Source organism: Pseudophryne corroboree, chromosome 4 (genome assembly GCF_028390025.1).
Source record: "Pseudophryne corroboree isolate aPseCor3 chromosome 4, aPseCor3.hap2, whole genome shotgun sequence".
Lineage (NCBI taxonomy): Eukaryota > Metazoa > Chordata > Amphibia > Anura > Myobatrachidae > Pseudophryne > Pseudophryne corroboree.
The window spans coordinates 143,471,957-143,487,857 of NC_086447.1; the positions used below are offsets into that span (position 1 = coordinate 143,471,957).

The 15,901-nt window shown below is 49.4% G+C and overlaps 1 protein-coding gene across 1 annotated transcript in view; it reads left to right on the forward strand.

Moving 5' to 3' along the window:
- The window catches only part of LOC134911186 (uncharacterized protein DDB_G0290685-like), a 230,999-nt gene that overhangs the window by 62,171 nt on the left and 152,927 nt on the right, over positions 1-15,901 (forward strand). Inside the window, exon 2 of the mRNA XM_063919509.1 lies at positions 11,528-12,315. Within this exon, the coding sequence (XP_063775579.1) occupies positions 11,528-12,315 (788 nt within the window). The remainder of the gene's footprint in view (positions 1-11,527; positions 12,316-15,901) is intronic.

The following is a 15,901-nucleotide window of genomic DNA, read 5'->3' on the forward strand; positions in this document are numbered from 1 at the left end:
TATATATATAGACAGCAATGTGACCCGGCACTCCTCACGCTCCCCAGCGTTCAAATAACTGCTCCCGTGCCTTCTCCTCCTGTGAAGTCTCCACAATATCAAAGCAGCAAATAAGGGCGGCACTGGGAGACTTGTCAATACGGTGAAAGAAGAACAAGTGCTTTTATTGCAGTGTCAACGTTTCGGGGTCAATACCCCTTCGTCAGGATACATTACAGTACAAAATACAGTGTTTAAATACCTGTGTAAAAAGAGGTCCACACCGCCGCCTCCAGCCACGCTGCCCGGGTTTCCAGTCCTGACGTAATTACGCCCACCGGAAGTGACGCAGCCCCGGTCCGTCTAGCCAGCGCTCTGGGGCTCTGGAGGTGGGTAACCATGGTAACAGTAAATACACAATTCACCAGGTGATATACCCGCTATGACAGCGTACAGCTTTACATAAAAACAACACATTTGTGCAGAAATCAAAAACACAAACCAACATACCGCTGATTACCCTACCATATACAGTGAATAAAAGGTAAATATACAATAAAATGACAGAACTCCAGCGGACTCGTCCAACTGACCCAGTGTATACAGAGCACACTCAGTTAAAACTATAACTCATTAAAGATATTGCATATAGTAATGAAAATACAAATTCTTAATCTAACTCTTCCATAATAATGGCCAGCAATCCATTGCTAGTCATACCAGGGAATAAATACGCCTGATAAATCGAGTTACTACAAGTAGCATTTAAGGCTCAATGCCTCATTTAACCCTCTAGGGTACTGTGTATTTAAAGTGAATATCCATTTAGCTTCAACCTGGAGCAGTTTCCTAGACCGGTCCCCCCCTCGTAAAGAGAACGGGACATGATCTATGATCTTATAGCGCAAGGTCGCCATTCCATGTTTGGCAAGCATGAAATGGCGTGCCACAGGTTGATCGCTGCTACCTGATTTAATGGCCTCCCGTATTGCATACCGATGTTGTGCCATCCTTGTTTTAAATGCACAATCGGTTTTGCCGACATAGGTTAGTCCGCAAAGCAGGTCAAAAGATAAATTACAAACTTGGAGTCACAAGTCAAGGGGTACTTTATAGAGTATTTCCTCCCTGTATGGGGGTACTGAAAGGTGTCCCCTTGTACTAGGTAGCTGCAAGTAGTGCAGCCACTACACTTGTAACATCCATTTTTGCGTCGCAAGAAGTTCTTCGAGGGTTGTCCTTGTGTAAACTTGGAAATGTCAGTCCTCACTACATAGTCCCGTATGCTCTTACCTCTAGAGTAACTGGGAAGTAATTTGGACTGAAATGCCTCTCCTAATTCTCTGTCTGAGGAGATTATGGGCCATAACTGTCTGGTTCGTTTAGCTCTATAAGGGCTGCCAGAATTGTATTGTGTCACCCAAGGAAACCTCCCCTTCAAGGGTTTTTGCTCCTTGGATATATAGAGCTAAACGAACCAGACAATTATGGCCCATAATCTCCTCAGGGACGAGGGTTCGAATCCAGGATGAGATCCTGGTGTCCATGCATGCAGATTTCCGAGACTGGGGAGCAGTCCTTGCAAGGGAAGTATTTCCATAGGAAAAGGTCAAGCTGAGAAGCTTGTCTGCAATAAGCTTTCTTGAATTAAGAGCTATTTTCAATGAACATATGCTTCGTGATCTGCCGTGTTACTTCTGTCGGACGACTTGACAGCAGTGGTGTAAGTAAGCCGATAGGGCGGAACAAGGAGCAAAGCCGCAATGGCAGATGGCGTAAAAGTTTTCCGCTGGGTGGAAAGACTGGTAAACGCTATATTAGCAGTCTTCGTTCCGGATGTGAACGACGGAGAAATAGATCCCTCTGCAGACGCGTTCTCCATCCGGGAGAAATACAGTCGTCGTCGAGAAGTTTTCACTGATGTGACTAGTCTTTGAGGAGTGCCTCAAGTGGGCATGTTGGCGTCTCGCCTCAACGAGAGATCGCAGGGATATTGTTTTCCGGGTCAGGGGACACTCAAGCTATAGCAGTGGACGTCCTCGGGACACCTTGGGTGTTTTCAGTTGGTCTATGTGTTTCCTCTGTTTTCACTCTTCGGTAGGTGTTAAACGTAAAAAGAACAAAGGTTCAGGCGATCCTCATTGTTCTGGTCTAACCAAGGAGGGTTTGGTATCCAGTTCTTCAAGATTTACTCATAGAAGATCCGTGGCCTCTTCCGCTACGTGAGGAACTGTTACAGCAAGATCCGGGCGTGTATCAAGACTTACGTTGCGTTTGACGGCGTGGCGGTTGAACGCCATATCCTAGCCAGAAAGGGTATTCCCAGTGAAATCATTTCCACACTTCTTCAGCCTAGAAAAGAAGTAACGGCAAAGCCTTACCACTGTGTCTGGAGACAATATGTGTCTTGGTGTGAATCCAAGATGGTTACTACGGAAGACTTTCAGTTGGATCGTTCTTCTCCATTCTTTGCAAGCAGGTGTGGGTGCAGGCCTAAAGTTAGGTTCCATTAAGTGCGCTTTTGGACTTATACATTTTCTTTCAAGAAAGAATTGGCAACCTTTCCGGAAGTTCGAACCTTCGTGAAGGGAGTACTGCACATCCTACCTCCTTTTGTGCCCCATTGGCACCGTGGGACCTTGACGTGGTGTTGCGTATTGAACCTTTGTGAAAGGTTGTGTTAAAATTTCTCTCTTGGAAAGTGGTTATGCTATTGGCTTTGGCGTCCGCAAGGCGGGTGTCGAAGGTAGCGGCTCTGTTTTACAAGAGCCCTGTTTGATCTTCCATGTGGATAGAGAGGAATTGAGAACTCGGATAATAGTTCTGCTAAAAGTGGTTTCTGGGTTTCGCAGAAATCAGTCTATTTTGATGCCGGTGGTTACTTAGGCATTAACTGACTCAAAGTCTCTCGATGTAGTTGGGGCTTTGAATATCTAGGTCGCCAATTTGGCTCAGATTGGGGAAACAGAGGCTCTGTTTGTCCGGTATGCTCCCATCATGATTGGGGCGCCTGCGTCTATGCAGTTGTTACACGCTGATCTGTGATACGATTCAATGTGCTTGTTCTACGGCTGGATTGCTGTTGCCGAAGTCGGTAGAGACCCATTCTACTAAGAAGATGGAATTTTTTCGGGCGGATGCCCGAGGAGTCTCGGCGGTTCAACTTTGCCGAGCAGCTACTCTGTCGGGTTCAAACACTTTTGCTAAGCTCTACAAGTTTGGTACCCTGGCTGATGTGGACCTCATGTTTGCTCAATCGCTGCTGCAGAGTCGTCCGCACTCTCCCGCCCGGTCTGGAGCTTTGGTATAAACCCCATGGTCCTTACGGAGTCCCCAGCATCCTCTAGGACGTTTGAGAAAATAGGATTTTAATACCTACCGGTAAATCCTTTTCTCTTAGTCCGTAGAGGATGCTGGGTGCCCATCCCAGTGCGTACTGTGTCTGCAGTTATTGGTTATGGTTACACTCTTGTGGTGGTTCTTTTCTGTCAGGCTGTTGCTGACGTTGTTTCATGCCATGGCATGCGGTGTGTTATTATTGGTTGTGTTGACACACAGGTTGTGTTACATATTCTCTCAGCATGTGGCTGTGTATTGTTCATACCATTGGCTGGTATTCTATTGAATGCCGCGTTCTGCGGTATGTTCGTGGTGTGAGCTGGTATGACACTCACCATGTTTAAACAATAAATTCTTTCCTCGAAATGTCCGTCTACCTGGGCAGTTTTCTAACTGAGGTCTGGAGGAGAGGCATAGAGGGAGGAGCCAGTTCACACCCATTCAAAGTCTTATAGTGTGCCCATGTCTCCTGCGGATCCCGTCTATACCCCATGGTCCTTACGGAGTCCCCAGCATCCTCTACGGACTAATAGAAAAGGATTTACCGGTAGGTATTAAAATCCTATTTTTTTTATTTTACAGGGAGGCTGCTGGCAACAGCCTTTCCTGCAGTGAGGGACTGCGGGGTCTGAGCCACTGTCTCCGCTGACTGGACACTGAGCACCGGAGGGGTCGGATCGCTCCCCGCCACAGGGAATCGCTCGCCCCAGCAGCGTGCCGCCATCCCCTTACAGAGCTGAAGAAGTGGCGAGTGAGACACCGACCCCCCTAGCAAGCGGGGGGCTGGTGTGAAGATGGCGGCAGCGGGGAGGTTTAACTGCGCTCCTGGAAAGGCTCAGCGGTACATGGTGCGGCGCTGTGAGAGGCGCCCTGGGCCAGCGCTTACCCCCTACACTGGTCCAGAAGCCTGTCGGGGTCCTCGGATCTCAGCCAGCACTAATTCTTCAGGCCAGTATAATCCATGAAGAGCGGGAAGACCGCGCCATTAAGGGGGCGGAGCTTCTCAGAGCGGACCCAGCAGCGTTTCAGCGCCATTTTCCTGCCTGCACAGCGCTGAGAAGGAGAATCAGGTCCCTCCACAGCAACTCCAGCTATCTGTAAACGGTACCAGGGGGTTGTAGAAGGGGGGGGGGGATTAGGCTGTAATACGACTGTGTGTCCTATCCTATTAAGGTGCACAGTGAGCGCTGATAAGGGGTCTCCCTTTGGTAAAAGCGCTGTGTGTGGGTTGGCTCAAATCAGTGTCGCTTGCCATTCTTGGGGGGGAAACTCTGTCTGCCCTCCCGTGTGTGTGTGGGGGGAGTGTTTGGTGGTCTCCTTTAGCTATGTCCAGGGACACTGTGTCATATGCTGCAGAGGATTTGTCCTCCCAGGATGATCCCATTCCATGTAATTAGGATAGCACTGGTTTAGCACAGATACCAGCAAGGGAGTCTGAGTGGTTTTCCTCTATCAAATCTTGGATTTCTCAGATTTCTGACAGGGTTGCAAGTAATGAATCTGCAACCCAGGTATTACAGAACTCTGACAGTATGGCCGGTTTCTTGTACTTCGGGACTCTCCGCTATATATCCCCATAAGCGTACGCTTGTGCATGTCACACAAGACGACACGGATACCGATTCTGACACCAAAGACGGTGATGGAGATGTGTCGCGGGTGTCCGCATTTCTTGCGAAAGGGGTGTAATTGATGATAGAGGCTATCAGGGATGTGTTGAATATTAATGATACCACACCTGACAAGGTTGAGGAGGCCTTTTTCACTGAAAAGAAAAAGGCCTCGCTAACCTTCCCTGCGTCAAAGGAATTGAATGCTATATTTGAGAAAGCATGGGAAAACCCTGAGAAAAAATTCCAGATCCCTAAACGGGTACAAGTGGCGTTTCCTTTCCCTGAGGAGGATAGAAAGAAATGGGGAAAACCCGCCGATTGTTGACACATCTGTGTTCAGACTCTCAAAGAAGGTGGTTTTGCCTGTTCCAGGAACTACCGCCTTAAAGGAGCCAGCTGATCGAAAAGTTGATAACAATGTACACTGCTTCAGGGCCCATATTACGTCCCACTATTGCTAGTGCATGGATTGCAAAGGCTATAGTAAAGTGGTCGGCTGCCTTACTTGAGGATTTGGATACGATGGATAAGGATGATGTTGCGCTATTTTTACGCAACATACATGATTCAGCAGGTTTTATGGTAGACCTGGGTTCCATGGCTGCGGGTATATCTTCCATGTCTGTTTCAGCCGACGCGGAATCCAGAAAAAGTGTGGAGTCCCTACCCTGTACAGGTCAGGCTCTCTTTGGGGAAGCTTTAGATGCGTGGATATCCACGGCTACAGCGGGTAAGTCTCCCTTTCTTCCCTCAGCAGCACCTCATCTGCAACACAGTCCTTTCGACCTAACAAGCCTAGAAAGGCCAGACCGTTTAATACCTTCTTTAGGGGAGGTCGAGTTAAGTCCAAGAAACCTGCCGCTGCAGGTTCCCAGGAACAAAAGCCTGCTTTAGGTACGCTAAAGTCCTCTGCATGATGGTGGACCGTGCGGCCTGGAGGTGGGGCCGGTGGGAGCGAGATTCAGACACTTCAGTCACGTCTGGGTATTGTTCGGCCTGGATCCCTGGGTGATAGATATTGTATCCCAGGGACACAGGCTGGAATTTCAAAGTCCTCATCGTTTTTTCAAATCGGGCTTACCGGCTCTGTTGGCAGACAGCACTGTACTACAAGAAGCTGTCCAAAAGCTGGTGGAGGCACAGGTCATTGTGCCAGTTCCTCCTCCTGCGCAGGCCACAGGTTACTATTCGAACCTTTTCGTGGTACCGAAACCGGATGGTTCGGTGAGGCCCATTCTGAACCTAAAATCATTGAACCCCTTTCTAAAGGAGTTCAAGATGGAATGTCTCAGGGCGGTGATATCAGGTCTGGAAGAGGGGGAATTCCTGGTATCCCTGGATATTAAGGATGCGTACTTCCACATTCCGATATGGCTGTCGCATCAGGCTTATCTCCGTTTCGCATTGCTGGACTGTCATTTCCAGTTTCAGGCCCTGCCATTCGGCCTCTCCACAGCACCAAGGGTGTTTACCAAGGTGATGGCAGAGATGATGGTTCTCCTCCGCAAACAAGGGATGAACATCATTCCATATCTGGACGATTTGCTGATAAAGGCATCGTCCAAGGAGATGCTGCTGCAGTCCATTGTTCTCATAACACGCCTCCTCAAGAGTCATGGTTGGATTCTGCACCTTCCAAAGTCACATCTGGAACCAACCCAGAGGTTGTCCTTTCTGGGAATGATCCTGGACACAAAAGTACAGAAGGTGTTTATTCTGCAGCAAAAGGCGTTGGTGATACAAACTATGGTCCGGGATGTCCTGAAGCCAGCCCGGGTGTCGGTTCATCAATGCATTCGCCTGTTGGGAAAGATAGTGGCCTCTTACGAGGCTCTCCAGTATGGGAGGTTCCACGCTCGGACCTTCCAATTGGATCTTCTGGACAAGTGGTCGGGATCTCATCTCCACATGCACCAGAGAATTTGTCTGTCGCCGAAGGCCAGGATTTCGCTCCTCGTGGTTACAATTACCTCACTTTCTGGAGGGCCGTAGGTTCGGGATTCAGGAATGGGTCCTTCTAACCACGGATGCGAGCCTTCGGGGCTGGGGAGCAGTCACTCATGGAGTAACTTTCCAAGGATGGTGGTCTGGAAGCCGGCCTGCCCATCAACATCCTGGAACTAAGAGCCGTCTACAACGGTCTTCTTTAGGCGGCCCCTCTTCTAAGAAATCGGGCTATTCAAGTGCAGTCGGACAACGTAACAGTGGCTTACATAAACCGACAGGGCGGAACGGAGAGCAGAGCGGCAATGTCAGAGGTGACAAGAATACTCCTCTGGACAGAAAAACACGCGTTGGCGCTGTCAGCCATCTTCATTCCGGGAGTAGACAACTGGGAAGCAGACTTCCTCAGCAGACACGATCTCCATCCAGGGAAGTGGGGTCTCCATCCGGAGGTGTTCAAGGAAATAACAGACCTTTGGGGATTACCCCAAATAGTCATGATGGCCTCTTGTCTCAACAAGAAGCTTCGGCATTATTGTTCCAGGTCGAGGGACCCACAAGCAGTGGCAGTGGGCGCCCTGGTGTCTCCGTGGGTGTTCCAGTCGGTGTACGTGTTTCCACCACTCCCACTCATCCCAAGAATCCCAAAGCTCATAAGGAGAACAAGGGTTCAAGCGATCCTCATTGCTCCAGACTGGCCGAGAAGGGCTTGGTACGCGGACCTTCTGAATCTACTGCAAGAAGAACCGAGGCCTCTTCCTCTTCGGGAGGACCTGCTGCAGCAGGGGCCGTTTGCCTATCAAGACTTACCGCGGCTACGTTTGACGGCATGGAAGTTGAGCGCCTGATACTTGCACGGAAGGACATTCCGAAGGTCATTCCTACCCTGATACAGGCTAGGAAAGGGGTAACGTCTAAACATTACTATCGTATTTGGAAGAAATATGTCTCTTGGTGTGAATCCAAGAAGTTTCCTACAGTGGAGTTTCAACTTGAACGTTTTCTCCTCTTCTGTAAGTCTCCGTTTCTTTCCTCAGCAGCACCTGCTCTGAAGAAATCCTTCTCTTCATCTGCAACACAGTCCTTTCGACCTAACAAGCCTAGAAAGGCCAGACCGTTTAATACCTTCTTTAGGGGAGGTCGAGTTAAGTCCAAGAAACCTGCCGCTGCAGGTTCCCAGGAACAAAAGCCTGCTTTAGGTACGCTAAAGTCCTCTGCATGATGGTGGACCGGGCGGCCTGGAGGTGGGGCCGGTGGGAGCGAGATTCAGACACTTCAGTCACGTCTGGGTATCGTTCGGCCTGGATCCCTGGGTGATAGATATTGTATCCCAGGGATACAGGCTGGAATTTCAAAGTCTCCCTCCTCATCGTTTTTTCAAATCGGGCTTACCGGCTCTGTTGGCAGACAGCACTGTACTACAAGAAGCTGTCCAAAAGCTGGTGGAGGCACAGGTCATTGTGCCAGTTCCTCCTCCTGCGCAGGCCACAGGTTACTATTCGAACCTTTTCGTGGTACCGAAACCAGATGGTTCGGTGAGGCCCATTCTGAACCTAAAATCATTGAACCCCTTTCTAAAGGAGTTCAAGATGGAGTCTCTCAGGGCGGTGATATCAGGTCTGGAAGAGGGGGAATTCCTGGTATCCCTGGATATTAAGGATGCGTACCTCCACATTCCGATATGGCTGCCGCATCAGGCTTATCTCCGTTTCGCATTGCTGGACTGTCATTTCTAGTTTCAGGCCCTGCCATTCGGCCTCTCCACAGCACCAAGGGTGTTTACCAAGGTGATGGCAGAGATGATGGTTCTCCTCCGCAAACAAGGGATGAACATCATTCCATATCTGGACGATTTGCTGATAAAGGCATCGTCCAAGGAGAAGCTGCTGCAGTCCATTGTTCTCATAACACGCCTCCTCAAGAGTCATGGTTGGATTCTGCACCTTCCAAAGACACATTTGGAACCAACCCAGAGGTTGTCCTTTCTGGGAATGATCCTGGACACAGAAGTGCAGAAGGTGTTTCTTCTGCAGCAAAAGGCATTGGTGATACAAACTATGGTCCGGGATGTCCTGAAGCCAGCCCGAGTGTCGGTTCATCAATGCATTCGCCTGTTGGGAAAGATAGTGGCCTCTTACGAGGCTCTCCAGTATGGGTGGTTACATGCTCGGACCTTCCAATTGGATCTTCTGGACACGTGGTCGGGATCTCATCTCCACATGCACCAGAGAATTTGTCTGTCGCCGAAGGCCGGGATTTCGCTTCTCTGGTGGTTACAATTACCTCACTTTATGGAGGGCCGTAGGTTCGGGATTCAGGAATGGGTCCTTCTAACCACGAATGCGAGCCTTCGGGGCTGGGGAGCAGTCACTCAAGGAGTAACTTTCCAAGGACGGTGGTCAAGCCTGGAAGCCGGCCTGCCCATCAACATCCTGGAACTAAGAGCCGTCTACAACGGTCTTCTTCAGGCGGCCCCTCTTCTAAGAAATCGGGCTATTCAAGTGCAGTCGGACAACTTAACAGTGGCTTACATAAACCGACAGGGCGGAACGGAGAGCAGAGCGGCAATGTCAGAGGTGACAAGAATACTCCTCTGGACAGAAAAACACGCGTTGGCGCTGTCAGCCATCTTCATTCCGGGAGTAGACAACTGGGAAGCAGACTTCCTCAGCAGACACGATCTCCATCCAGGGAAGTGGGGTCTCCATCCGGAGGTGTTCAAGAAAATAACAGACCTTTGGGGATTACACCAAATAGACATGATGGCCTCTCGTCTCAACAAGAAGCTTCGGCGTTATTGTTCCAGGTCGAGGGACCCACAAGCAGTGGCAGTGGGTGTTCCAGTCAGTGTACGTGTTTCCACCACTCCCACTCATCCCAAGAATCCCAAAGCTCATAAGGAGAACAAGGGTTCAAGCGATCCTCATTGCTCCAGACTGGCCAAGAAGGGCTTGGTGCGCGGACCTTCTGAATCTACTGCAAGACGAACCGAGGCCTCTTCCTCTTCGGGAGGACCTGCTGCAGCAGGGGCCGTTTGCCTATCAAGACTTACCGCGGCTACGTTTGACGGCATGGAAGTTGAGCGCCTGATACTTGCACGGAAGGACATTCCCAAGAAGGTCATTCCTACCCTGATACAGGCTAGGAATGGGGTAACATCTAAACATTACCATCGTATTTGGAAGAAATATGTCTCTTGGTGTGAATCGAAGAAGTTTCCTACGGTGAAGTTTCAACTTGAACGTTTTCTCCTCTTCCTGCAAGCAGCTGTGGATATGGGCCTGGGGTTGGGTTCTGTGAAGGTCCAGATTTCGTCCCTATCCATTTTCTTCGAGAAACAATTGGCTGCCCTCCCTGAGTTTCATACTTTTTTTAAGGGAGTTCTGCACATTGAACCTCCCTTTGTACCGCCTACGGTGCCTTGGGACCTTAACGTGGTGTTGCAGTTCCTCCAGTCGGATTGGTTTGAGCCTCTACAGGAGGTTGAGGTTAAATTTCTTACATGGAAGGCGGTCACGTTGTTGGCCTTAGCTTCTGCTAGATGGGTGTCCGAATTGGGGGCTTTATCCTGTAAAAGCCCTTACTTGATCTTCCACGAAGATAGAGCTGAGCTCGGGACACGTCAGCAGTTTCTTCCGAAGGTGTGTCGGCATTTCATATCAACCAACCTATTGTGGTGCCAGTGGCTACTGACTTCTCAATTACATCAAAGTCCTTGGATGTTGTAAGGGCTCTGAAGATATATGTGACGAGAACTTCTCGTCACAGAAAGTCGGACTCTCTGTTTGTCTTATATGATCCCAAGAAAATTGGGTGTCGTGCTTCTAAGCAGACTATTTCTCGCTGGATTCTGTTCACTAAGCAGCACGCTTATTCTACGGCAGGACTGCCGTGTCCAAAATCTGTTAAGGCCCACTCTACTCGTAAGGTGGGGTTTTCCTGGGCGGCTGCCCGGGGTGTCTCGGCATTGCAACTTTGCAGAGTTGCAACTTGGTCTTGTGTCGAACATGTTTGCTAAGTTCTACAAGTTCGATACTTTGGCCTCTGATGATCTGAAGTTCAGTCAATCAGGTCTGCAGGAGCCTCCGCGCTCTCCCTCCCGTTCTGGGAGCTTTGGTACATCCCCATGGTACTAATGTGGGCACCAGCATCCTCTAGGACGTAAGAGAAAATAGGATTTTGGTTACCTACCAGTAAATCCTTTTCTCGTAGTCCGTAGAGGATGCTGGGCGCCCGGCCAGCACTTCGTTTTCCTGCAACCGTTATCTGGTTCAGTACGACTTTGTTTAGTTATGTACTGCATTGTTACTTGGTAAGTAATGTTTCAGCAGTTGCTGAGTTTTTCAAGCTGGTTAGCTTGATGTGCCTTGTATGTGTGAGCTGGTCTGAATCTCGACACTATCTGTGTTAAATCCTTCTCTTGAAGATGTCTGTCTCCTTGGGCACAGTTTCTAGACTGAGTCTGGTAGGAGGGGCATAGAGGGAGGAGCCAGCCCACACTCTCAAACTTTTAAAGTGGCATTGGCCTCTGGTGGACCCGTCTATACCCCATGGTACTAATGTGGACCCCAGCATCCTCTACGGACAACTAGAAAAGGTTTTACCAGTAGGTAACCAAAGTCCTATTTAATCTGTCACTCTTATCGTCTCAGGGATGAGTGTAAGGAGCAGGTGGATCGCTTTTCATCGGCCAGATACAAGAAGTTTGCTTCAGAGGACGAAGCCTTTCAGTTTGTAAATGACAATGAGGAAGACTCCGATGACAACGAGGAAGACTCCGATTACAACGAGGAAGACTCCGATTACAACGAGGAAGACTCCGATGACGAGGAAGACTCCGATGACGAGGAAGACTATGATGACAATGAGGAAGACTGTGATGACAACGAGGAAGACTGTGATGACAATGAGGAAGACTTCGATGACAATGAGGAAGACTCCGATGACAACGAGGAAGACTATGATGACAACGAGGAAGAATGTGATGACAACGAGGAAGAATGTGATGACAACGAGGAAGACTGTGATGACAACGAGGAAGACTGTGATGACAACGAGGAAGACTGTGATGACAACGAGGAAGACTGTGATGACAACGAGGAAGAATGTGATGACAACGAGGAAGAATGTGATGACAACGAGGAAGACTGTGATGACAACGAGGAAGACTGTGATGACAACGAGGAACAATGTGATGACAACGAGGAACAATGTGATGACAACGAGGAAGACTGTGATGACAACGAGGAAGACTGTGATGACAACGAGGAAGACTGTGATGACAACGAGGAAGAATGTGATGACAACGAGGAAGACTGTGATGACAACGAGGAAGACTGTGATGACAACGAGGAAGACTGTGATGACAACGAGGAAGACTATGATGACAATGAGGAAGACTCTGATGACAACGAGGAAGACTCCGACTATTATGGAGAAAGTAAGATATTATACGTTGGGCATACTCTGTATGGCTGTTCCACCTGATATTGGTAGGTCGGCCAGATAAATGTACAGTGTTGGGGCACCTGATCCGAAAATGTGGCACATGGTGAATCGTCCAGCATGTCCATCCGATGCAATATCTTGAAGTGTCAAGTCGGCCACATCGGGCAGTGTATGTCCTGCTACAGCTGACCGACGGATATTTTGCCAGTTTCTTCACAGGCGATGGACTGGTAAATGTATCCTCCCTAGCGGAGGAACCCAGATATAGTGTGGCCATACACTGTGACATGTCTCCCAGTATGTGCCCATGATGTTTGCAGGGTGTGAGACTGTCAGATAAAATGTCTGTCAATCTGACAGGCAATTTACCTGCATGTGAATGCCCAGCATAAGACGTGGGATTAGTTTGGGGTGTCTTTGGCAATAGTGTTAGTCTACTGTAGGGACAAATTCGGCTAAAATTGCCACTTTGAGTCATTTAATGTTGTACACATATGAAATCTCTTTTCTCTAACGTCCTAGTGCATACTGGGGAATAGTATATTAACATGGGGAATAGTATATTACCATGGGGTATAGATCGGGTCCACTGGAGCCTGGCACTTTTAAGAAACCAATAGTGTATGCTGGCTCCTCCCCTCTATGCCCCTCCTAGCAGACTCAGTTTAGAAAATGTGCCCAAGGAGCCGGGTGCATTCTGTTGCTCTCCAGAGCGTTTTCTTCAGAAATTTATTTCAGTTTGTTATTTTCAGGCACACTGGTTGGCAACCAGTCTGCCTGCGTCGTGGGACTTAAGTGGGGGACCGAACCAACTAATGTCTTGTAATCCCAGCTGACAGGACACTGAGCTCTTGAGGTGATGTTTCTCACACTCCCAGAGGGTGAGCCCACGTCGGCAGTATGCCGCCACCCCTTAACAGATGCCGAAGACAGATGTGGTGAGTGTTACACCGGGCATCCGGTGCATAATGGCAGCATGAAGGAACGGTGATCACCCGGCTACGGGCCGCGGTGCCCACCGGGAACCCAGACTGGCAATATGGTAAGCGGGGGCTGCAAGCTTTTGTTTTACACTTTAAATGGAAAAAGCCAGTATAAAGAATGTACAGGGACCGCACGCCGTTAAGGGGGCGGCGCTTCCTGGAGAGCAGGACCAGAGGCTAAACAGCGCCATTTGCTGCTGCTGCTGATAACAGGCTGCATGCGGAGACTGCTCCTCCACAGGACCCACTGAATCACCATTGTAACTGGTACCAGGGGGTTATAGTGGAGGGGAAGAGCGTAAGATCAGCGGTTATACCGCTGTGGGAAAAATTACACACTGAAGACACCCAGCGGGGCGCTGCTCGGTCTGGTGTAGTGTGCTGGTTCCATTCCGCTCTGTCACTCCATTCAGGGTAGTCTGGGATAAGTGTGCATAGCTCACTAATACTGCACTGTGTTATCATACTGTGTGTTTCTCTTACGTCCTAGTGGATGCTGGGGTTCAATTTAGTACCATGGGGTATAGACGGGTCCCTTGGGAGCCATGGGCACTTGAGTTTAATAGTGTGGGCTGGCTCCTCCCTCTATGCCCCTCCTACCAGACTCAGTTTAGATGTGCCCGTAGGAGCCGGTCACAGCTAGGGGAGCTCCTAGGAGTTTCTCCTTCATCCACTAGGGGACACTGGAGAGCAGTTACAATGGGGGTAGCCAGTAACTGGGAGCTGGCACTTTAAATTTATAACCATGTGACTAGCTCCTCCCCTACTATGTCCCCCCTCCAAGCCAGTCTTTAATTTGTGCCCAAGGGAGCTGGTTCACTCTTGGGATTACTCCTGAAAATTCCTATTTCTCTTACGTCCTAGAGGATGCTGGGGACTCCGTAAGGACCATGGGATAGACGGCTCCGCAGGAGACATGGGCACTGTAAAGCTTTAGAATGGGTGTGCACTGGCTCCTCCCTCTATGCCCCTCATCCAGACCTCCGTTGATTCCTGTGCCCAGTGGAGACTGGATGCACTGCAGGGGAGCTCTCCTGAGTTTCTCTGAAAAAGCTTTTGTTAGGTTTTATATTTTCAGGGAGCACTGCTGGTAACAGGCTCCCTGCTTCGTGAGACTGAGGGGAGAGAAGCAGACCTACTTTAATGATAGGCTCTGCTTCTTAGGCTACTGGACACCATTAGCTCCAGAGGGAGTCGGAACGCAGGTCTCACCCTCGCCGTTCGTCCCGGAGCCGCGCCGCCGTCCTCCTCACAGAGCCGGAAGATAGAAGCCGGGTGAGTATAAGAAGAAAGAAGACTTCAAAGGCGGCAGAAGACTTCAGATCTTCATGAGGTAACGCGCAGTGGTAACGCTGCGCGCCATTGCTCCCAGCTCACACACACAGGCACCACAGTAAGGGTGCAGGGCGCAGGGGGGGCACCCTGGGCAGCATTAATATACCTCAGATAACACTGGCAAAGTACTTTTATATACTGTAGAGGCTATATAAATCCAAATCCCCCGCCAGTATAAAGATTTAGAGCGGGACCGAAGCCCGCCGTCGGGGGGCGGAGCTTGATCCTCCAGCACTAACCAGCGCCATTTTCTCCTCAGCATGCTGCAGAGAAGCGGCCCCGGTTTCTCCCCTGCTATTACCTAGTACAGAGGGTCAAAATGAGGGGGGCACGTTATTTGGCGCAAAAATTTGTGAAAAAGAGTGTTTTACACATGTATATAAAAAGCGCTGACAGACTGGGATTTTTGTCTCAGTGTACAGCGGCTCTGGGTGTGTGCTGGCATACTCTCTCTCTGTCTCTCCTAAGGGCCTTATTGTGGGTCAGTCCCCATAATATTAGGTATCCCAGTGTGTGTGGGGGTGTCAGTACGTGTGTGTCGACATGTCTGAGGTGGAAAACTCATCTAGGGAGGAGGCAGAGCAGATGATTGTGGTGTCTATGTCGGTGCCGCCGACACCTGATTGGATGGATATGTGGAATGTTTTAAACACAAAAGATTGGACAAAGCTGAGTCCAAGGAAAAAGCAGGGAATCAATCCATAGCTTTGACTGTGTCACAGGGCCTTTCGGGGTCTCAGAAACGTCCCCTTTCTCAGGTAGTAGACACTGATACCGACACGGATTCCGACAGTGTCGACGATGATGATGCTAAGTTGCACCCAAGGGTGGCCAAGAGTATTCAATACATGTTTGTTGCAATAAAAGATGTTTTGCATATCACTAAGGACCCCTCTGTCCCTGACATATGGGCCTGCATGTTTAAGGAAATGAAACCTGAGGTAAATTTTCCCCCATCTCACGAGCTGAATGCCCAGTTTGAAAAGTTTGGGAAACTCCAGATAAGAAAATGCAGATTCCCAAGAGAATTATTATGGCGTAACCTTTCCACTCCCAGGACAGGTTACGGTGGGATTCCCCACCCACGGTAAACAAGGCTTTAACGCACTTGTCAAAAGATACGGCAACCCTCAAGGATCCTGCTGATCGCAGACAGGAAACTACCTTAAAATCGATTTATACACATACGGGTGCCCTATTAAGTCCGGCAGTAGCGTCGGCATGGGTGGGTAGCGCAGCTGCAGCGTGGACAGATACCTT